This window comes from Thalassophryne amazonica, chromosome 16 (genome assembly GCF_902500255.1).
Source record: "Thalassophryne amazonica chromosome 16, fThaAma1.1, whole genome shotgun sequence".
Lineage (NCBI taxonomy): Eukaryota > Metazoa > Chordata > Actinopteri > Batrachoidiformes > Batrachoididae > Thalassophryne > Thalassophryne amazonica.
The window spans coordinates 38,647,946-38,673,179 of NC_047118.1; the positions used below are offsets into that span (position 1 = coordinate 38,647,946).

Here is a 25,234-nt window from a genome sequence, read left to right on the forward strand (position 1 = left end):
CAATGCAGTTAACACGCATACCCACCCACCCACTTCCACTCCTAACACAACCAGTGTGTGTGCATCTGCATGTTGAGTTGAGGACTCGCACCTTTGCCATCAGCCAGACAGCGGTTGTAGCCCACGGGACTGAAGTACTCGAACACAAACACAGCCACTGCTGACACCAGCAACAGCATCACGAACATCATCACCCACACATCCGCACTGAAGGGCTCTGGAGGACGAGAGAGGGGAGAAATGAGAGGAAAAGATGAAGAGAGGAAAATGGAGAAGAGGGATCACAGGGAGGAAAAGATTAAGAGAGGAAAATGGAGAAGAGGGATCACAGGAAGGAGCCAAGATAAAGAAGACAGAGGAGAAGAAAAGGGTCGGAAGGATGCAGAAAATAGAGAAGAAACAGTATGGAGGAAGAGAAGGATGAAGAGGAAAATGAGCGAGTGAAGGCAAAAGAGATATGCAAATGTTGTGCGCCAGATTGAGAAGTGGAAGAGTCAGAGATATGTAGTAGGAGTTAGAAAAATGAGAGGCTAAAGAGGCAAAAACAGAAAGAATAAGCTACTGTAATATCATCCAGCTACGTATATTTGAAAGACATCAAATCACAACGTGTCTGGAAAATATTTTCATGCTGTAACAAAGCACCACCACATTTTGATGTCAAACGTCTAAACATCAAAATGTGCCAGTGTGTCAGCTGATTCAAAATGTGATGCAGATGAATAAAATAAAGAATAAAACTTCTTTTGATGTTATTTTTTGTGACAACCTCAGTTACAATGTTCCAGGAAAAAAAAAAAGAAAAGAAAAAAGTGAAAGGTCAAAAGCTGCCTTTAGGCTCTTTGACAACCGTCTACTGTGATCCTCACCTAAGAAGGCCCGAAGGTGAAACAGTGCCATTGCTTCGGGACACCATCACACTGATCCCCGTCTCGATGAATGGAACGGAAAAGTCGATGACCTCTGACCTTTCCTCGTTAATGGTCAGGGAGCCTACAGCCATGTGTGCATTTTTAACCACCACCTGGAAAACAGATGTGATAAACAAGATATACTGTATTTGTAATTCAGGCATCCATCTATCTATCTATCCCTCCATCTATCCCTCCATCCATCCATCCATCCATCCATCCATCCATCCGTCTGTCTGTCCATTGGTCAATCCATTTTTTCAGTCAGCCATCTGTCTGTCCATTGGTCAATAAATCCTTCTTCCATTCAAGAATTTATTCATCCATTCAGCAATGCAGCTGTCTGTCTGGCCATCCATCCAGCTATTCAGCCATCCATCCATAGATACATACATATGCAGGTATCACTGTGCAATCATTAATACATACTATGGAACTTTACTTTAAATATATCTGAGGGCAAAAATGAAGAAAACTTTATAGTCACAAAAATGGCATCAAAGCAGGAAATCACAAGCACTGAGATCAGATATTATACTGATCAGTTTAATAGGTGATTAAGTTGTTCCTGATGTGCAGTTGAGTGCTTTGCATGGCAGCACAGTGGGAGTGGTGGGAGGTGTATGTGAGGCATCACTGTAAGCGCTTTGTGCATCTGCATCTGAGGGGAAAATGTGGTAGAAATGCAGTCCTTTTACCATTTCAGTCTTTACAACAAGAGGAGATAAGGGGTTTTATTAGTATTCAAAAATTTTGTAATATTGCAGAAATTGAAATTTGAAAATCAAATTAGAACTGTCCAAACCTTCACTTTCATTGAAGAAACAAACCAAATTAATTTTTTTAATAAAAAAAGGAATTATGCATTTTAAAGATAGAGCATTCTTGATCCTTGAGATGAAATTCACGTTAGAGCAGCAGCACAGATGCAATCACAAGTACACACAGTCCTGTAAGTAGGAAAAATATAGTCAACTATATGAATATAACATGTTGCTGTAGCTTAAAGAAAAACAAGACCAAAAAGTGGTCAAACAATTGACATTTATTTATGAGAAATTTAGTGTTTGTAATTAAGACTTTTGCTGCATACCAGAAGTGCATAGGCGGCTCTAGAATGGGTTAATAGGGCAGTAGCACCCCACCCCCCAAGGTGGTTCTATAGTCCTATTATAAACCCATAAAAAAAATCTCTGTTTCTCCAGTGCCCTTTTCTATGGGATATTATTTACATACTGCACTTGGATCAACTAAGCAAGTGTGTGCCACTCACGTATAAAACTAACATGTTGCCCATGGGTATCCACAGGCTCTAGATTGGGCAGTGTTTATAAAATAGGTAGCTGACATTTTTCAAGGGTGGCAATGAGTTGGAATGGCGTGTGAGTCCAGAATGTTTTTAGAACCTCAGACCTCAATAATTTTTAGAAGAAGATCTCAACCCTTTTATTTTCTGTTAATTAAGGCATTTTTCATGTTAATTTACTGTCTTAACGTATTTAGAAATTGTTTAGGTTGTTGTTATCATATACATACTATTATTGTTGTTATTATCATCATTATTATTTTTTAAAATTTCATATCTACTTATATTTTGTCATTTTCATTTTTAAATGGACCACAATGGAAATGTTTTCACTTTCTTGTGTCATCCATGTATTTTTAACATATTAACAATTATATGCACTTACACTCAAGCTTTAAATATAAGGATGATCTACTGCCACCTGCTGGAAAGGTGTGTGAGTCCAAAATGTAATTAGCAATGTTAGGTAGATTCGTAGCTATTAGTCCTATTAGTGTTCCGTTTTGGCATCGCTCATCCTTGACCTAAAATACACGCATGCAAGCATGCACGCACAGCTGCTGTAAGCAGGTGGTTTTAATTTGACAAAGACAGTGGCTGAAGACATTAAAACCATTAAACATTTCACTCATGGTAGCAACATGAAACTCATGGTAATTGTAACATGAGACTTATCTAAAGTGATAAAACCAACTGAGCTACAAAACACAATAAATCAATAACACTAACAACACTGCTAAACTAACATAAACCTCAATAGCAACATTTAAAACCTCAAAGCCCCGAACTCCCATGGTGGATTGCAGCACACCATCCATTGTTTATTGTTTAGTTAAAATGGCTAATATTTGTAAAATATTTGTCCTTTTAACTTTCTGTTTTCACAGCGTTCATCCTTGACCCAAAATACATAACATGCTAAACAGCAAATGTCAGCTCTCTACGGTTTTTGCATGATTGAAGCCATACACATGCACAGAGGCCACTTGGCTATTATACGTAATATAGATGCATTTATTTGTGCTGATATATGTTGGTATGCTGTGTTTGCTCTCTGTTTTGTACATTTTGCTTTGGTGTGCATGTGTAGCAGCTCGCTCTGCACTGTGTTGACTGGTTTGAACGCCTCCCGCTCGTTCCCCTTGGGACGCTAACCCACAATCTACGGCATGGGAGACGGATGCTCTGACCAGTCGGCTAAAACTCGTGCTCTGGCCTGAGTGAGCAGACAATCTTTAGCTGTCGGGGGAGAAAAGTCCTATTGACTACCATATGCACAGCGACTCCTGCTGGCCTCCGGCACACATGCACAATTAAAAATGGATCCAGGAACCCAAACCTGGAAAAAAACCCACTTAAAGCAGTGTTGTATAGTAACGAAGTAAAAATACTTCACTACTGTTCTTAAGTACGTTTTGGGAGACTTTGTACTTTACTTGAGTTTTTTAACTTGAGCTTACTTTCACTTTTACTTCACTACATTTCCGACCTTAATTGCATACTTCTACTCCGATACATTTTCTATGCTCCATGCCGTTACTCGTTACAAAAAAACACACACACACGAAAAAAGTCGTGTTTTCACCCAGAGACACCACTGATTACTAGTGACTGCAACGAAGTCAGGCCGATTTGTCATGAGGCATGTCAGGAAGGCTTTTTTGCAGTTGGGGGGTGTTTGTCAGGAAAATGATCATTTCTCTACACTGATTACAGACCTGCAGCAGGTCTGTAATCAACTTTTCTGCAGCGCGGCTTTGCTTTGAACCTTGAACCAATCGAAGCAGTGATTCGAACTACGATTCGTGGATTTTATTTCGCTTTATCCTAATTTTTTTTCCCGCTAAAACCCTGAAGGGCATATGTCTGTGAGTAATATTTAATATTTTTATGTTAAACTGACCTGTTATGGTCTTCTGAAACAGTTGATAGATGTATTTATAACTTAAAAACGGGATCGATGCTAACGCGTTAGCATGTCTATGGCGTTTTTCAATGTTAAAGGTAGCATTAAGCTGTTCACATCAGCACGTTGTGTTGATTTGTGTTCGTTGTTGTAAAAGAGTCAAATTGTAATTTTTTAATTTATTTTTATTCATATATTATAGCAACAACAATAACAGTCTACATAATAGACAATAATAGTCAATAATAATGGACTAATAATGTTACAATACAATTTTAGAGAAAGAGAAGAACCTAATGAAACAAAACACAACAGAAAAGATAAAACCATGTAACAATGAAAATAATAAATACATATAGAAATAATAACTGTTTTCTGTGAAAACCTGGTGAGTAGCCTGCTCTTGTTTAGGTTTTGAAACCTTGTTTCTGGAGTGTTTTTGTGTGATGTGCACAATTTTCAGTATTTTGACTAATACTACCAGTGCAAGGGTGGTGGCCAAGTGGTTAATGCGCTTGGTTTCAGTTCAGAAGGTTCCGGGTTCAAATCCCACCCCTGCCACATTTCTCCATGTAATGTGAAGTTGCGTCAGGAAGGGCAGCCGGCGTAAAACCTGTGCCAATTCAACATGCAGATTCACCTTGGATTTGCTGTGGCGACCCCGAGTGCAAACAAGGGAGCAGCCGAAGGGACTTACTTACTTGACTAATACTACCAGTCATTTACAAGCCTAGATAAACTTTTATAAAACAAACAAACAAACAAAAAAAAACAAAATCAGTCCGTTTTTGATTATTATTTATTTGTACTTTTACTTTCAATACTTAAGTACATTTAGTTGTACATTACTTGTCATACTTAAGTACAATAAATACGAGGTCTATTAGAAAAGTATCCAACCTTATTATTTTTTTCAAAAACCATATGGATTTGAATCACGTGTGATTGCGTCAGACAAGCTTGAACCCTCGTGCGCATGCGTGAGTTTTTCCACGCCTGTCGGTTGCGTCATTCCCCTGTGAGCAGGCTTTGAGTGAGGAGTGGTCCACCCCCTCGGCGGATTTTCATTGTCAGGAAATGGCGGAATGATTTGGACTTTTTTTCCATCAGAATTTTTCAGAAACTGTTAGAGACTGGCAGCTAGATCCATTCGAAAAATTTATCTGGCTTTCGGTGAAAATTTTACGGGCTTCACAGAGAATAAGGACTGTTACTACAGCTTTAAGGACGGCTTTAAGGACGCTCGACGCGCCACACTCCGTGCCGCCATCGATAGCCACAAACCACCGGATCATTTCTAAACGGATGGCTCTGTGGAGACGGGACCATCGTGTGCACTTTCTCTGGTTATCACAAGAGCTGGACATCAACCATTTTCTGGCAGATTTCACTTTTAACAAGAGATTTTGTCATGGAAAGCCGAGCGGAGGCTTTGCGCGTCACGACCGATTTGCTGATGGAGCGAGACAAAGGAATAGCTCCGTTTGGTCTCACAGGACGGCTTTGAGATGGCGTTCAGACAGCTGTCGGTGGTTTTTTCCATCGAGTGATTATCCGAGAAATTGTGGATGTGCCTGGACATGCCAGAACATGTCCCGTGAGGCTTCATCACGGCGTTGCTTTGCACCATGCGGCAACCGCCGCAACGTGCGGAATTCCTCCGCACGTCTGTCTCAATGTGCCAAAAAAGTGCTGATGTCCACGTCTTTTCACAATTCCTGTGCTAGTCAGACGACGTCCCGGATAAAACACAGCGTCCAGTTTGGAAATGAACGGCACATTCCACTGTTACAGGAGTTTTTGTCATGGAAAGCCGAGTGGAGGCTTCGCGCGTCACGATGGATTCGCTACTGGAGCGAGACAAAACCACCTCCGTTTTGGTCTCACAGGACGGCTTTGAGATGGCGTTCAGACAGCTGTCGGTGGTTTTTCCATCGAGTGATTATCCGAGAAATTGTGGATGTGCCTGGACATGCCAGAACATGTCCCGTGAGGCTTCATCACGGCGTTGCTGTGCGCCATGCGCACTGCCGTGACTCGCGAAGCCTCCGCGACTCGCGAAGCCTCCGCTCCTCTTTCCATGACAAAAACTCCTGTAACAGTGGAATGTGCCGTTCATTTCCAAACTGGACGCTGTGTTTTATCAGGGACGTCATCTGAGTAGCACAGGAATTGTGAAAAGATGTGGACATAAGCACTTTTGCGGCACATTGAGACAGACGTGCGGAGGAATCCCGCGCGTCGCGGCGGTGCCGCATGGTGCAAAGCAACGCCGTGATGAAGCATCACGGGACATGTTCTGGCATGTCCAGGCACATCACAATTTCTCGGATAATCACTCGATGGAAAAACCACCGACAGCTGTCTGAACGCCATCTCAAAGCCATCCTGTGAGACCAAAACGGAGGTGTTCCTTTGTCTCGCGCCATCAGCAAATCGGTCGTGACGCGCGAAGCCTCCGCTCGGCTTTCCATGACAAATCTCTTGTTAAAAGTGAAATCTGCCAGAAAATGGTTGATGTCCAGCTCTTGGATAACCAGAGAAAGTGCACATGACGGTCCCGTCTCCACAGAGCCATCCGTTTAGAAATTATCCGGTGGTTTGTGGCTCTCGATGGTGGCACGAGCGCGGCGCGCCGAGCGTCCTTAAAGCCATCCGTAAAGCCGTCCTTAAAGCTGTAGTACAGTCCTTATTCTCTGTGAAGCCCGTAAAATTTTCACCGAAAGCCAGATAAATTTTTCGAATGTTTCCAGCTGCCAGTCTCTAACAGTTTCTGAAAAGGTTCTGATGGAAAAAAGCCCAAATCATTCCGCCATTTCCTGACAATGAAAATATGCCGAGGGGGCTGGACCACTCCTCACTCAAAGCCTGCTCACAGGCGAATGACGCAACCGACAGGCGTGGGAAAAACTCACGCATGCGCACGAGGGTTCAAGCTTGTCTGACGCAATCACACGTGATTCAAATCCATATGGTTTTGAAAAAAATAATAAGTTGGATACTTTTCTAATAGACCTCGTACTAGATACTTTAAGATTTTTACTTGAGTAGCATTTCATTGGGTTACTTGAACTTCTACCAAAGTCATTTTTTTAATGGGTATCTGTACGTTTACTTAAGTGTGATTTTCCAGTACTTTATACAACACTGACCTAAAGGCCTCTTCACACATAGTGCGAAGTTTGGACGACGTTTGGAACAAATAAGCAAAACAGAGCGAAACAGTTGGAATTTGCACACCATGAAACATCACGCCGATGGGCGGGCGTGCACGATCCCAGCACGAGAGCTTGTGCACGCGACTGTGTCTTTCGAGCAGGAAGAGTGGCCAGGTGCACCACATCCAGCCCAGTCTCACATTTTTTTTTTTCGTGCTCCCATGACGAAATGAGTAAAATTTTGTGACAGAGCTTTTTAACTCACTATTCCTAACCCTACTCCCACTCCCAACCCTAACCTTAACCATAAACTAATCTTATTCCTTAGTCACCCCGAACCCCCCCAGCTTCACTTTTAATTTCGCGCAGCCATCACGGAATGAATCAGAATGAATTTGTTCTGCCGTGCCGAAAATGAGGTGCTTTCGTCACAATATCACGAACCAATAGATTAATGTATATTTCGTGCTGCTGAAGCATGACTTGCCATGAGACAAGTGCCAGGTTGCCACATCACACCACTTATGTGGAATAAAAAAAACAGCCACCCTAAAGGCCCCTCACACATAGTGTGAAGTTTGGACGACGTTTGGACAAATAAGGCCAACAGCGTGAAACAGTTTGAATTTGCACACCATGAAACATCGCGCCGATGGGCAGGCGTGCATGATCCTGGTGCGAGAGCTCATACACGTGACGGTGTCTTTTAAGCAGGAATATGCCAGGTGCACCACATCACACCGCTTATGTGGAATAAAACAAAACAGCCGGTACTTGTGGGACCACATCGCACCACTTATGTGGAATTAAAAAAAAGAAAAACATATACCACCCACTGGATGCGAACCAGTGCCTACCAAAAGCTGTGATTACTAGTCAGCAACTTTACCGCTGAGCTGAAGTATTACAAAAAAAAATTTAATCACACACCATATAAAAACACTGCATTTATCAAGCAAGCAATACAAAAATAATCCGCCTGTTCCTCTGGTGATGACCCATGGTCACAGACATACAGTCATGAAATGACATGAATGAGAAACAGTGTGCTCTCATGTTCATATCCACTGGTCCTGTGTGTCCAGTCACCCCACGCACAGCGTGTTCTGCCCAACATGCGTGTCTTGTGGACGGCGCGCCACAGCAGTGACACCATGTCATGTGGAACAGAGCTCACGTGGATGATGTGACAGTCAGATCGTCCGCTACGTGTTCTGATCTGACTGTTGGGAAAGTGTAGTGACACGGACCCACAACAGGGGGCGTAAATGAACGGACAATAGATGACCCAAAATACAACACTTTACTGCTGTGAAATGTGCACAACGAAATATAGACAAATGCAGAATTTGGATAGAGACAAAAGTACAAAGGTGACGTGTGGCAGGCTCGAGGATAGAAGACGTCTGTCCAGAGAAGAACCTGATCCCACACAATTTCCACTGGCACCGGACCCGGAGGATACGGAGCCGCCAGTCCCGAGTCCCCAGGTGCCACCGTCTCCGCTGTCGGATCTGGTAGTGCTGGCAGGGAAGCAGAAACAGTCAGGTGTGGGTGTGTGCACACCCATTAACACAGTCAGCAACAGTTCCTTTATGGTGGGCACAAACACCTCCACCTCCGACAGAGGAACACAGAAAAAACAGCAGCGCCTGAATCACTACTTATCACAGTTCAGCGTGAGGAGTGAAGATCGTCACGCTATCACCAGCGTCGAACCCATTCTTCAGCTGTAAGTGGAGAAATAGTATGCCTGCAAACAATACAGAATTAGTGCGGTCGGCACAGAATACGGCTGAGAGATTACCTCGTAGATAGACATATCTCGCAGCGGGGTGGAGATGTCGTCCGATTTATGGAGTGATTGATGAGGGGAGATGGTGACATCTGTCATGAGATGATGAGTGACAGCTGTCACTTCCGGCTGTTCCGGCGAGGCGGCAGCGCCCTCTTCGTGCCTGAAGCCCGCACTTCAGGCAGGGTGCCCTCTGGTGGTGGGCAGCAGTACCTCCTCTCAGCGGCCCACACAACACTGACGGTCTGTTTCAACCTGGCGGCCTGTCAATGTCCCTCCGTGCGCATGCTCGCTCGCTATGCTTGTCCACGTAAGTACAACAATCAGACACACACGCTCTCACAGTGGACAGTTGTTAGTCCATCTCTGTCCAAACACAGTAGGTGTTGTCCAGCTGGAATGTCCAGATCCACAGATTCTCACAGCTGCTTCTGTCAGAAGCCACGCCTGCTGTGACTGGAGAGAGCACACACCCACGTGTCAGTGTGTGTGTTTGCAAAGTCACACTTGGGGGCACTTAGACAAATTTACAGCAGTAAGACATGGCGCCTGCAGTCTGCTGTCATGTGAAGAGTGCGACTGGCCACACATTTTCTAAGTGCAATGCGAGTGGTGTTAGATGTTTGTGCGGTCACCTGGAATTTGGCCGGCACCTGCTGCAAGAGGGTGCGATGGGTTCGCACAGCGCACACTCTGTCATTCAACCGCTGGTGTGTACAGATAGCTGTAGCAACAGGTGTAGGCGCACGTCGACCAAAATTTGTACTATGTGTGAAGGGGCCCTAAAGGAGAGCAGCCTCTGTCCTCATTGTTGTATGTTGTTTGTTGTTGTTAGCACACCTTTCTGATCTATAAGCAATAATGTCCGGACTGATTATTTTACAATGAATGTCAACTCATTTGGAGAAGAGGTCAAAATACAAATGAGTCAGTCCTCAACAACTCAGGAAAAAAACAACTTGATCAGACTTGGTGAAAGTCACAAACTCACTAATGCAAGTGTACATGTCCAGAAGTGCAGCGCTGACAGCTGTCAAAAGCTATTCAGGAAAAGGCAGAATTTCAAATGTGACATAATAGCAGATGGGACAGGTTGAAGGGAAGCAGATGCTGCACATGGACAGAAGACAAATCAGTGAAGCGCAAAAGGAATTAGAATCATCAAAATGACACCAAAAAAATGAATAATCAAAATGACACCTTTTCAGTCTTCCGCTGAAGACTGAAAAGGTGTGGCAGCACACTTTCGACATGGTTTGGACTCCACACTCATGATTCACCCAAGGAAGCAAAGTGGGAGTCAGAAAGTGGGTTACCACAGTGGGTCAGGGCTGCTTGAAATAGCCACTGCCATCTACCTGCCTCCCCACTTTGGTGCATCTGCACAGCCGGTACATTTAGCCCCAAATTGCGAAGCAGCAAAGTGGGACGAGACTGTCTCAGATAGTTAGTCTGACCTGTGTATGAGCGTTCAAGTCAGTGTTCCAGTGCTTCAGCGTTTACATGGGAGTGAGTCATAAAAGAACGAGTGAGACGAGAGCGAACCTTTGTTCTCAAACTCTAAAGCTGACGTTAGTGTCTGCACATTAGCTGCTGTTTCCAAAAGAACTTTGATTTTTGTTTGTTCTACCAGCGTGTGAGCACAGATATGTTCATGTGAACGTCTCCTTGGGGGAAGACAACAAGTCCATCCAGCAGTGCACTCACTCCCTCTCTCTCTCTCTCTCTCTCTCTCTCCTCTCTCTCTCTCTCTTCTTATGTAAGGCACCTCTGGGTGTTGCTCTCTTTAAACATTGCTGGAGTTTAAACCAGGTTTTGGTGGTGCAAACACTTTCTTGTGATGGATGTTATGAACATGGCAACTCTGTGCCTCATCGCACCTCATTTTAGACCAACATGGCCACATGAACGCAAGAGTTCTCATGATTTGGAGGAGTTGGGCAAGGGGTACTGTGTTTTTGTGCTGTTTTCTGGTCAACCACAACCATGGTCAGCTACATTGGTTGATGAAGGAGTCATGGATTTTGGGAAATTAGCCACATACTACTTAGACTGATAGCAACATTTTTATTATATTTAAAATTCAAATTCAAATTTATTAATTTATATAGCGCCAATTCATGATGAGATTGTCTCAAGGCGCTTCACACAACATAATAAAAACAGAAAAAACTGAATTAAAAATTTTAAACACAATAAAAAGACAACCATAAAAGAATACAAGAATAAAAACACATCCTAACACTAATGATAAAACAAGGAAAACAAATGAGTCTTTAAACGTGACTAAAAGTCTCCACAGTATCCGACTGACAAATGTGTGCTGGGAGATCCACAGAGCAGAGGCACGGTAAGAGAAAGCTCTGTGACCGACAGACTTTTTATTCACTCTGGGAACACATAAAAGTCCTGCACCCTGTGAACGCAGGGCCCGAGCTGGTACATAGGGCCTTACCAGGTCAGCCAGATAGGGAGGTGCAGTCCATGAACAGTTTTATAAACTAATAATAGTAACTTTAAAATCCAATCTTGCAGCGACTGGAAGCCAGTGCAGGGACGCGTAATGTGGTCAAACTTTCTGCTTTGTGTCAAAAGTCTGGCAGCAGCATTTTGAACCAGTTGAAGACCCCTAATCCTGGACTGCGGTAAACCAGAAAATAGAGCATTACAAGAGTTCAGTCTAGAAGAGACAAATGCATGAATCAAAGTCTCAGCATCAGCCATAGACAGGATGGGACGAATCTTTGCTATATTTCACAAATGGAAGAAAGCAGTCCTGGTAATGTCTCTAATGTGGAGGTCAAAGGACAACGTAGGATCAAAAATTACTCCAAGGTTCCTCACTTTATCCATATGATGTATACACAACCTAAGCTAAGCGCTAGCTGATCAAATTGATGCGATACCTCGCTGGAACCAAGAACCATAACTTCAGTCTTATCAGAATTTAAAAGTAGGAAGTTACTAGACATCTAACTTCTCAGTGGTGCAAGGCAATCTTCCAAAGATTTTATGTGAATGAGATTACCAGCAGTTATTGGCATGTACAATTGAGTGTCATCAGCACAGCAATGAAAGGGAATCCCAAAGCATCGCAGTATATTCCAAGGGGTGCTACATAAAGGGAAAAAAGTAGGGGGCCTGAAACGGATCCCTGCGGAACCCCAAACTTCATGTCCCTACAATCAGAGGAAGTGCCATTACAACAATACACAGTAAGAACGATGTGGACAGGTATGACGTCAACCATGCAAGGGCAGTTCCAGTAATCCCAAAATGATTCTCCAGCCTATCGAGTAAAATATGATCATACACAGTATCAAACGCAGCACTAAGATCCAGCAGCACCAAGACTGTAGTGGTATCTGAGTCCATTGCTGGCAAAAGGTCATTCACAACTTTAGTAAGTGCTGTCTCTGTGGAGTGATATTTTCTAAAAGCAGACTGCAATGGCTCACAAAGATTATTCTCAGTGAGGTAGTCCACGAGCTGTCGCGAAACCACTTTTTTCAGGATTTTAGAACCAAATTATATTTACATTAAGCTTATGTATTTTATACTTTTTCCACAACTCAAAGTATTTGCTGCAACTATAGAAATTCACTACATTGCACAACTAAATCAATTTCTTTATTTTATTGTATTTTCTGGCAAACTCATTTGTGTTTTTTGTCTAACTGGAGCTGCATGAGCAAAAAAAAACAAATCGTCTCTAAGCTAAAGCATACTGGCTCATTCTGGGCACGGCGCCGCGATTAACACTTGGATGTGTGGGTATGTGTGAGTGTTCTAGAATTTGTGCATGTGGGTGTTTATTGTTGCACAAGGTTTTTGTTCTCTGACAAATGGACTTTAGTCGCACTGAATATCTCTTTTGTGAAGTTTGGAGCGAAGTTGGTCAGATGAATTGAGCAGAGACTTTACAAATCTGTCGTCAGACCATTGATTCATTTCTGTGCCTAATCCTTTGGTCCAAACTTCGAAGTGCACTCTTCATGATACCAAACTCCCACAGCAGATAAAAAGGAAGCGCAAAGAAGAGAACAGGGGGCTACATTTTCTGCAGAACCTGATGAAGGATGAGAGGAAAAGAAGATAACCATTGTCTATATATAGCTACATCAGAGATGGAGTTGTGGGAAGTCACTGATTTTTTTTCTCCTTATCTTTTTGGTTGGGGAGATCTAACACAAAACTAGACCTCTGCTGTCAGCACTGACATGCGATTTTGAGAAATATGGAAATACATGCAAATCACTGGTCTGGTGTAAAGAAGCAGCATTGAAGGTGTGCTAAATCTCATGGACCTCTAATGATACAGGGAGAATATGAGGGGGAGGAGGAAGAGGAGAGCAGAATGATGTCATCTTATATTCATGCAAGTCTGCATCTCTATCACTGTTTGCGTGCAGCCAAACCATCCATGCACTTATTGTTGTCATTAAAGCTTGTGCACCTGTGTCCAATCATTTAAACAGCTCTTTTTAAAATGACATCATCTGAATTATGACTAGTTGATGCATTAGTCACAAAACACTTGTTTGCTCAGAGACAAATTGTCAGCTGCCATATTCTTTGTGTATTTTTGGATCTTCGTGTATGCACCATCCAACTTCCAGCAGCACACAGCAAAAACTTTTACCCTTCCTTCACCCTTTTTGAAAGCAGCGCAGAAATTTTGTGGTCCCAGACGACGATTTAAAGTTGAGCAGCCACACAAAGACAGCTCTGAGTAGAGGAGCACTGAGGAGAATGTCCATCTACCAAGCCCTACCTCCCAGTGGCGGTTCTACACTGAATTACTCACCAGGCGAGACCCCCTCCAAGCCCCCCGGCAAAAAAATAAAATAAAACACAAATTTTTACACAAATAGCCATTTTTTATTTATTATTATTTTTTATATTTTAGAAGTGCCCCTGAAATTGAAATTGAAATCAAAACACCACAGGCTTCAACATACTTACAAATTTGAATAAACACACCCTTTCATGCTAAATGGCTGTCATTAGATGCTTTATTAATCTGTCTTTCACAGAGGAACAATTAGCTCTTTTATTAATGTGAATATTTGTCTCATTTAGCTAAATATTTTGTTGGGAAGTGTAGTGACACGGACCCACAACAGGGGGCGTAAATTAACGGACAATGAAAGAGTCGAATATGAACACTTTACTGTTGTGAAAGAGCACAACCAAAACACAGAGGATTACAGAATTTATGCAAACAGTCAATCCAAAAAGGTGACGTGTGGGCAGGCTCGAGGATAGAAGACGTCTGTCCTGAGAAGAACCGGAACCCACACGATTTCCTCCGCCACCGAACCTGGAGAATACTGGAGCCGCCAAGTCCCGAGTCCCCAGGTGGCCACCGTCTCCGAATGTCGGATCTGGTACTGCTGGCGAGGAGCAAAAACAGTAAGATGTGGGTGCGTGCACACCCAGTAACAACAATGGTGGGAATTCCACCTCCACCTCTAACACACACTCGTGCAGCTCCTGTCTAACCACTTATCTGGTTGGGGTGTGAAACGAAGCCGTCGCTGATCACGCCAATCTCACAGATAAGGCACACCACAGGAAAGGCTGCAAAAAGAGTTCAGACTAAGACACAGTTTAGATTACGGCAGAGAATATTACCTTCACAGGTAGATGATATCTCGGCAACGAGGTGGAGATGACGTCCGGTTTTTATGGAGTGGAATGATGAAGTGAAGATGGATGACAGCTGTCATGAGATAATGAGTGACAGCTGTCACCCCCGGCTGTGTCCGTGGCGGCAGCGCCCTCTCGTGCCTGAAGCCCGCACTTCAGGCAGGGCGCCCTCTGGTGGTGGACCAGCACTACCTCCTCTTCTGGCAGCCCACACAACAGGACCCCTCCCCCCTCAACGGGCGCCTCCTGGCGCCCGACCAGGCTTGTCCGGGTGACGGCGGTAGAAATCGGCCAGGAGGGCCAGGTCCAGGATGAAGCTCCTCTTTACCCAGGAGCGTTCTTCGGGTCCATACCCCTCCTAGTCCACCAAATAGTCCAAGCGGGCTCCCCGTCAATGATCCGGGCAGGAGGCGGCGCCGGACCGGGAGCACAGAGGGGTGAGGTGAGGTGTGGTTTAATCCGGGAGACATGAAAAACAGGGTGGATCCGCAGTGAAGCCGGGAGCTGGAGCTTCACTGCAGCAGGACTGAGGATTTTGACGATCTTGAATGGTCCAATGAACCTGTCCATCAGTTTGGGGGAGTCCACCTGCAGGGGAATGTCCTTGGTTGATAACCACACCTCCTGCTCGGGCTGGTATGCAGGGGCCGGGGACCGCCGGCGGTCTGCATGGGTCTTAGCCCTCGTCCGGGCCTTCAACAAGGCAGAACGGGCGGTGCGCCACACCCGACGGCACCTCCGAGGGCACACCGACCTCTCCCTCCACCACGGGAAACAATGGGGGCTGGTACCCCAGACACACCTCAATTGGGGAGAGGCCGGTGGCAGAAGACACCTGACTGTTATGTGCATACTCGATCCAGGCCAGATGGTTACTCCAGACCATCGGGTGCGCGGATGTCAAACAGCGGAGGGTCTGTTCCAACTCTTGGTTGGCCCGTTCTGCCTGTCCGTTCGTCTGTGGGTGGTACCCGGACGAGAGGCTCACGGTGGCCCCCAGTTCTCTGCAGAAACTCCTCCAGACTTGAGAGGAAAACTGGGGACCACGATCCGAGACTACATCAGTTGGTATCCCATGCAGACGGACGACGTGGTGAACCAGGAGGTCAGCAGTCTCCTGGGCCGTTGGGAGCTTCGGGAGGGCCACGAAGTGGGCCGCCTTGGAGAATCGGTCCACTATCGTGAGGATGGTCATCATGCCCTGGGACGGCGGGAGGCCCGTGACGAAATCCAGGCCGATATGGGACCAGGGGTGATGAAGCACCGGAAGCGACTGGAGAAGTCCTTGGGTCCTCTTGTGGTCTGCCTTGCCCCTGGCACAGGTGGTGCAGGCCTGGATATACTCCCGGACGTCGGCTTCCATAGACGCCCACCAGAAGCACTGCCGGACAACTGCCACGGTCCTTCGCACCCCTGGATGACAGGAGAGCTTGGAACCATGGCAGAAATCCAAGACTGCAGCTCTGGCTTCTGGTGGGACGTACAGACGATTCTTCGGTCCAGTTCCGGGGTCCGGGCTCCGTGCCAGGGCCTCCCGGACGGTCTTCTCCATGTCCCAGGTGAGGGTAGCCACGATAGTGGACTACGGAATGATGGGCTCCGGTGGATCCAACAGCTCTGATTTGACTTCGTCTTCGTGTACGCGGGACAAGGCATCTGATCTTTGGTTCTTGGTCCCGGGGCGATAGGTGATCCGGAAGTCAAAACGCCCGAAGAACAGTGACCAGCGGGCTTGCCTGGGGTTCAGCCGCTTGGCAGTGTTCCTGCTCGCACGCACCATCGCGTTCACAATATCGTCGCAGCAGGATCATGAACGCCTGCCCATCAGCTCAATGTTTTCGTGGTTGGCTCATATGAGCTGTTCCGCCCTGATTTGTACTTATTCGTACTATGTGTGAAAGGGCCCTAAACCAATTCACCTGGGTGACCACATAATCATTTATTAGCCATTTCACACAATTCAGTAAAATGTGCAGGAATTATAGGCCTGTATTTATAATATTATGGATGAGATGAGTGTTATTTGGAAGAGAGTCAAGGTGTAACTGACTTTAGCCCACCAACCGCCAACCCCTTGTCCATTCCATTACAGAAACCCAGAGGTGATGTTGTGTGTTGGGGGGGCGTGGCTGGCTGTGTTGGTGTTCTTTTCTTTTCTTTGCTCTCCAGGTGGCATGAGGGCTGATTTGTCTGTGGAGAAAGTGCTGGCTGAAGAGTCCTCACCCTTATTAGCGTCATGTGGAACACCTGTGGCAGGAGCTCACGTGCGGCCTTGAAGACTTGCAGCTGAAGCAGATAATTGGATGGCGTTCTGCATATAAGTCATGTGTGATTTGAGCAGAACTGCCGGGAACTCGACCTTGTGATGTTCGTTTGTGAGACGCTGAGGACCGCGCCTGGGTTTGACATATCGAGCCCGTGAAGCAGGGAAGGGTGAGGACACATGCTGTCAGCACACGCTAAAGAGAATCGGTTCGTCGTGTCCACCTGGGGGGTGTTTGGCGGTGGTAGTGAGTCCAGGAGCGCCGGGCTTTAATCTTTGCGGGCGCTGGTGAACGTGCCACTTATCACTCCACCAGAGGGACGCTTTTATGTTTTACATTTGTAAGCACAGGTGAAAAATAAATTGTTTCTGTTGGGAACCGCCTTCTGGTTATTTTTACCGCTGGGTTCTGTCAGACGCAGGTCCGCTCCTGAACCCGCGTCGACGCATAACAGGTGAACTGTCCCCTCCCCTTTCTCACACTGTGCATGTGCCCACAGTGCTGCAAACCCCATAAATGCCACCCTGGGTAACGGCTCACTTTGCCCGTACCAAAAACCACCACTGCTGCCTCCCAACTACATCTGCAACATCATCCAGGTCCAGATAAAACTGCATAAATTAATCTATGGAAGTTAAACATATATAAGATTGCATTGAAAACTGAGGTCCTGAAATTGAGAGAAATCTGGATCCCCACAAAGGTTTAAAGGTTTGTTTCTGGAATAACTGTATCAAACAAACAGTTCCTTAGGGAGACTCAGATGAGGAGGATCACTTGTGTTGTGAGGGAATGTCAGCAATGACATTTTGGCCATGTGATGCCTTTCTCTAGACATGATCCAGGATGCAGGTACTTCAGTGTTGAGGAACACAGTTCTAGGAGAAGGCCAAGAGGACGCCCACGGTTCACCTGGCTGTGGCAGATGGTTATTTTCAAGAGGTGATAGTAGACCCATTGTCAATATGGGTGGTCACCCTACAGGTTCCATGACGGTTCCATGGTGTGGTGGATATGGTTATGTGTGGCACCACTGCACTCTCCCCGATCTGACCCACCTCTCCACCAGGTCTCATGAAATTTTATCCATATTTTTTACTTAATTCCTGCGCACACAAATACGGATATTTTTTACAAATATATTTTTTGGGGGGGAGAAAAAACACAGTGGTGACCAAAGTTAAATTTGAAAGACGGAGAAAATCTGAACAACAGATAAGAAAATGTTCACAGTATATCTCATAACTGCCATATTCACTAGTTGCGTGAATGGGTTGAAGTTTGTCGTCTCTGATCGACTTGGTTTTAGATGTTTTGGGGTTTAAATGTATTTTTTTATTGGATACACTGGACACTGTTATTTATATAGAATTTTAGTGGAAAAGGCTGTCGACACACCCAGTAGCTTGTATGGCCACCCCTCACAAATTCATTTAAACTAAATACTGAAACCTTGTGCAGTTTCATTGTTTCTTGGCCATTTTATGAGAAAACAAACTTGATCCTTTAATTGTTTTCGTTCATGTAAATACAAGTTATAAATGTAAACCTCTGTGTTGTTGTGATTGATATATATATATATATATATATATATATATATATATATATATATATATATATATATATATATATATATATATATATATATATATATCGAGGTTGAGGTTAAGGTTTGGCTTATAATTAGTGATGAAAGACTTACCGTGCCACAAAAATATAATGCATTTTGTGACAGTATCATGTTCCAAACAAAAAAAAAAGTGAGACTGGGCCGTGCTTATATGATGTGTCAGCATTTGTAAGAATGTTTTTTCAGACGGAATGTCTACCATCTTGTTTTCAGTTTTGTCATCACTGGTTGACAGACACACGGGATATGTGCGAATTTTTGAGCATTACTGTTTGGATGTTTTACTGCGGATGTTTCATGAGAATAACCTGATTTCTGACAAGTATTCATAATATAAACTTATGTCTGATTTGACTGAATGCTGCTGTTTAAATTAATTTGCGGAAGATTGTTTTTGGCTTCATTCATAATTTTTGTTATTTGATGAGGAATTTCCTCTGCTTTTCTTTTTACATAAAACTATAACTCTGGGTTATTGTGTTTATGGCTGTCCATATAATAAAATATTTCCACAAACATCTACAAGTTAAAGCAGCAATGCAGTTAACACGCATACCCCACCCACCCACTTCCACTCCTAACACAACCAGTGTGTGTGCATCTGCATGTTGAGTTGAGGACTCGCACCTTTGCCATCAGCCAGACAGCGGTTGTAGCCCACGGGACTGAAGTACTCGAACACAAACACAGCCACTGCTGACACCAGCAACAGCATCACGAACATCATCACCCACACATCCGCACTGAAGGGCTCTGGAGGACGAGAGAGGGGAGAAATGAGAGGAAAAGATGAAGAGAGGAAAATGGAGAAGAGGGATCACAGGGAGGAAAAGATTAAGAGAGGAAAATGGAGAAGAGGGATCACAGGAAGGAGCCAAGATAAAGAAGACAGAGGAGAAGAAAAGGGTCGGAAGGATGCAGAAAATAGAGAAGAAACAGTATGGAGGAAGAGAAGGATGAAGAGGAAAATGAGCGAGTGAAGGCAAAAGAGATATGCAAATGTTGTGCGCCAGATTGAGAAGTGGAAGAGTCAGAGATATGTAGTAGGAGTTAGAAAAATGAGAGGCTAAAGAGGCAAAAACAGAAAGAATAAGCTACTGTAATATCATCCAGCTACGTATATTTGAAAGACATCAAATCACAACGTGTCTGGAAAATATTTTCATGCTGTAACAAAGCACCACCACATTTTGATGTCAAACGTCTAAACATCAAAATGTGCCAGTGTGTCAGCTGATTCAAAATGTGATGCAGATGAATAAAATAAAGAATAAAACTTCTTTTGATGTTATTTTTTGTGACAACCTCAGTTACAATGTTCCAGGAAAAAAAAAAAAGAAAAGAAAAAAGTGAAAGGTCAAAAGCTGCCTTTAGGCTCTTTGACAACCGTCTACTGTGATCCTCACCTAAGAAGGCCGAAGGTGAAACAGTGCCATTGCTTCGGGACACCATCACACTGATCCCCGTCTCGATGAATGGAACGGAAAAGTCGATGACCTCTGACCTTTCCTCGTTAATGGTCAGGGAGCCTACAGCCATGTGTGCATTTTTAACCACCACCTGGAAAACAGATGTGATAAACAAGATATACTGTATTTGTAATTCAGGCATCCATCTATCTATCTATCCCTCCATCTATCCCTCCATCCATCCATCCATCCATCCATCCATCCATCCATCCATCCATCCGTCTGTCTGTCCATTGGTCAATCCATTTTTTCAGTCAGCCATCTGTCTGTCCATTGGTCAATAAATCCTTCTTCCATTCAAGAATTTATTCATCCATTCAGCAATGCAGCTGTCTGTCTGGCCATCCATCCAGCTATTCAGCCATCCATCCATAGATACATACATATGCAGGTATCACTGTGCAATCATTAATACATACTATGGAACTTTACTTTAAATATATCTGAGGGCAAAATGAAGAAAACTTTATAGTCACAAAAATGGCATCAAAGCAGGAAATCACAAGCACTGAGATCAGATATTATACTGATCAGTTTAATAGGTGATTAAGTTGTTCCTGATGTGCAGTTGAGTGCTTTGCATGGCAGCACAGTGGGAGTGTGGGAGGTGTATGTGAGGCATCACTGTAAAGCGCTTTGTGCATCTGCATCTGAGGGGAAAATGTGGTAGAAATGCAGTCCTTTTACCATTTCAGTCTTTACAACAAGAGGAGATAAGGGGTTTTATTAGTATTCAAAAATTTTGTTAATATTGCAGAAATTGAAATTTGAAAATCAAATTAGAACTGTCCAAACCTTCACTTTCATTGAAGAAACAAACCAAATTAATTTTTTTAATAAAAAAAAGGAATTATGCATTTTAAAGATAGAGCATTCTTGATCCTTGAGATGAAATTCACGTTAGAGCAGCAGCACAGATGCAATCACAAGTACACACAGTCCTGTAAGTAGGAAAATATAGTCAACTATATGAATATAACATGTTGCTGTAGCTTAAAGAAAAACAAGACCAAAAAGTGGTCAAACAATTGACATTTATTTATGAGAAATTTAGTGTTTGTAATTAAGACATTTTGCTGCATACCAGAAGTGCATAGGCGGCTCTAGAATGGGTTTAATAGGGCAGTAGCACCCCACCCCCCAAGGTGGTTCTATAGTCCTATTATAAACCCATAAAAAAAATCTCTGTTTCTCCAGTGCCCTTTTCTATGGGATATTATTTACATACTGCACTTGGATCAACTAAGCAAGTGTGTGCCACTCACATATAAAACTAACATGTTGCCCATGGGTATCCACAGGCTCTAGATTGGGCAGTGTTTATAAAAATAGGTAGCTGACATTTTTCAAGGGTGGCAATGAGTTGGAATGGCGTGTGAGTCCAGAATGTTTTTAGAACCTCAGACCTCAATAATTTTTAGAAGAAGATCTCAACCCTTTTATTTTCTGTTAATTAAGTCATTTTTCATGTTAATTTACTGTCTTAACGTATTTAGAAATTGTTTAGGTTGTTGTTATCATATACATACTATTATTGTTGTTATTATCATCATTATTATTTTTTAAAATTTCATATCTACTTATATTTTGTCATTTTCATTTTTAAATGGACCACAATGGAAATGTTTTCACTTTCTTGTGTCATCCATGTATTTTTAACATATTAACAATTATATGCACTTACACTCAAGCTTTAAATATAAGGATGATCTACTGCCACCTGCTGGAAAGGTGTGTGAGTCCAAAATGTAATTAGCAATGTTAGGTAAGATTCGTAGCTATTAGTCCTATTAGTGTTCCGTTTTGGCATCGCTCATCCTTGACCTAAAATACACGCATGCAAGCATGCACGCACAGCTGCTGTAAGCAGGTGGTTTTAATTTGACAAAGACAGTGGCTGAAGACATTAAAACCATTAAACATTTCACTCATGGTAGCAACATGAAACTCATGGTAATTGTAACATGAGACTTATCTAAAGTGATAAAACCAACTGAGCTACAAAAACACAATAAATCAATAACACTAACAACACTGCTAAACTAACATAAACCTCAATAGCAACATTTAAAACCTCAAAGCCCCGAACTCCCATGGTGGATTGCAGCACACCATCCATTGTTTATTGGTTAGTTAAAATGGCTAATATTTGTAAAATATTTGTCCTTTTAACTTTCTGTTTTCACAGCGTTCATCCTTGACCCAAAATACATAAACATGCTAAACAGCAAATGTCAGCTCTCTACGGTTTTTGCATGATTGAAGCCATACACATGCACAGAGGCCACTTGGCTATTATACGTAATATAGATGCATTTATTTGTGCTGATATATGTTGGTATGCTGTGTTTTGCTCTCTGTTTTGTACATTTTGCTTTGGTGTGCATGTGTAGCAGCTCGCTCTGCACTGTGTTGACTGTTTGACGCCTCCCGCTCGTTCCCCTTGGGACGCTAACCCACAATCTACGGCATGGGAGACGGATGCTCTGACCAGTCGGCTAAAACTCGTGCTCTGGCCTGAGTGAGCAGACAATCTTTTAGCTGTCGGGGGAGAAAGTCCTATTGACTACCATATGCACAGCGACTCCTGCTGGCCTCCGTCACACATGCACAATTAAAAATGGATCCAGGAACCCAAACCTGGAAAAAAAACCCACTTAAAGCAGTGTTGTATAGTAACGAAGTAAAAATACTTCACTACTGTTCTTAAGTACGTTTTGGGAGACTTTGTACTTTACTTGAGTTTTTTAACTTGAGCTTACTTTCACTTTTACTTCACTACATTTCCGACCTTAATTGCATACTTCTACTCCGATACATTTTCTATGCTCCATGCCGTTACTCGTTACAAAAAAACACACACACGAAAAAAGTCGTGTTTTCACCCAGAGACACCACTGATTACTAGTGACTGCAACGAAGTCAGGCCGATTTGTCATGAGGCATGTCAGGAAGGCTTTTTTGCAGTTGGGGGGTGTTTGTCAGGAAAATGATCATTTCTCTACACTGATTACAGACCTGCAGCAGGTCTGTAATCAACTTTTCTGCAGCGCGGCTTTGCTTTGAACCTTGAACCAATCGAAGCAGTGATTCGAACTACGATTCGTGGATTTTATTTCGCTTTATCCTAATTTTTTTCCCGCTAAAACCCTGAAGGGCATATGTCTGTGAGTAATATTTAATATTTTTATGTTAAACTGACCTGTTATGGTCTTCTGAAACAGTTGATAGATGTATTTTATAACTTAAAAACGGGATCGATGCTAACGCGTTAGCATGTCTATGGCGTTTTCAATGTTAAAGGTAGCATTAAGCTGTTCACATCAGCACGTTTGTGTTGATTTGTGTTCGTTGTTGTAAAAGAGTCAAATTGTAATTTTTTTAATTTATTTTTATTCATATATTATAGCAACAACAATAACAGTCTACATAATAGACAATAATAGTCAATAATAATGGACTAATAATGTTACAATACAATTTTAGAGAAAGAGAAGAACCTAATGAAACAAAACACAACAGAAAAGATAAAACCATGTAACAATGAAAATAAATAAATACATATAGAAATAAATAACTGTTTTCTGTGAAAACCTGGTGAGTAGCCTGCTCTTGTTTAGGTTTTGAAACCTTGTTTCTGGAGTGTTTTTGTGTGATGTGCACAATTTTCAGTATTTTGACTAATACTACCAGTGCAAGGGTGGTGGCCAAGTGGTTAATGCGCTTGGTTTCAGTTCAGAAGGTTCCGGGTTCAAATCCCACCCCTGCCACATTTCTCCATGTAATGTGAAGTTGCGTCAGGAAGGGCAGCCGGCGTAAAACCTGTGCCAATTCAACATGCAGATTCACCTTGGATTTGCTGTGGCGACCCCGAGTGCAAACAAGGGAGCAGCCGAAGGGACTTACTTACTTGACTAATACTACCAGTCATTTACAAGCCTAGATAAACTTTTATAAAACAAACAAACAAAAAAAAACAAAATCAGTCCGTTTTTGATTATTATTTATTTGTACTTTTACTTTCAATACTTGAGTACATTTAGTTGTACATTACTTGTCATACTTAAGTACAATAAATACGAGGTCTATTAGAAAAGTATCCAACCTTATTATTTTTTTCAAAAACCATATGGATTTGAATCACGTGTGATTGCGTCAGACAAGCTTGAACCCTCGTGCGCATGCGTGAGTTTTTCCACGCCTGTCGGTTGCGTCATTCCCCTGTGAGCAGGCTTTGAGTGAGGAGTGGTCCACCCCCTCGGCGGATTTTCATTGTCAGGAAATGGCGGAATGATTTGGACTTTTTTTCCATCAGAATTTTTTCAGAAACTGTTAGAGACTGGCAGCTAGATCCATTCGAAAAATTTATCTGGCTTTCGGTGAAAATTTTACGGGCTTCACAGAGAATAAGGACTGTTACTACAGCTTTAAGGACGGCTTTAAGGACGCTCGACGCGCCACACTCCGTGCCGCCATCGATAGCCACAAACCACCGGATCATTTCTAAACGGATGGCTCTGTGGAGACGGGACCATCGTGTGCACTTTCTCTGGTTATCACAAGAGCTGGACATCAACCATTTTCTGGCAGATTTCACTTTTAACAAGAGATTTTGTCATGGAAAGCCGAGCGGAGGCTTTGCGCGTCACGACCGATTTGCTGATGGAGCGAGACAAAGGAATAGCTCCGTTTTGGTCTCACAGGACGGCTTTGAGATGGCGTTCAGACAGCTGTCGGTGGTTTTTCCATCGAGTGATTATCCGAGAAATTGTGGATGTGCCTGGACATGCCAGAACATGTCCCGTGAGGCTTCATCACGGCGTTGCTTTGCACCATGCGGCACCGCCGCAACGTGCGGAATTCCTCCGCACGTCTGTCTCAATGTGCCAAAAAAGTGCTGATGTCCACGTCTTTTCACAATTCCTGTGCTAGTCAGACGACGTCCCGGATAAAACACAGCGTCCAGTTTGGAAATGAAGGGCACATTCCACTGTTACAGGAGTTTTTGTCATGGAAAGCCGAGTGGAGGCTTCGCGCGTCACGACCGATTTGCTGATGCTGCGAGACAAAACCACCTCCGTTTTGGTCTCACAGGACGGCTTTGAGATGGAGTTCAGACAGCTGTCGGTGGTTTTTCCATCGA

General features: G+C 43.5%; 1 protein-coding gene across 1 annotated transcript in view; it reads right to left on the reverse strand.

The window, feature by feature from the left end:
* Nucleotides 1-25,234, reverse strand: part of LOC117528025 (glutamate receptor ionotropic, NMDA 2B-like) — a 378,003-nt gene that overhangs the window by 43,531 nt on the left and 309,238 nt on the right. Inside the window, exons 10-11 of the mRNA XM_034190545.1 lie at nucleotides 20,029-20,182; nucleotides 19,250-19,375 (exon numbers count right to left, since the gene is read on the reverse strand). Coding sequence (XP_034046436.1) covers nucleotides 19,250-19,375; nucleotides 20,029-20,182 — 280 coding nt within the window. The remainder of the gene's footprint in view (nucleotides 1-19,249; nucleotides 19,376-20,028; nucleotides 20,183-25,234) is intronic.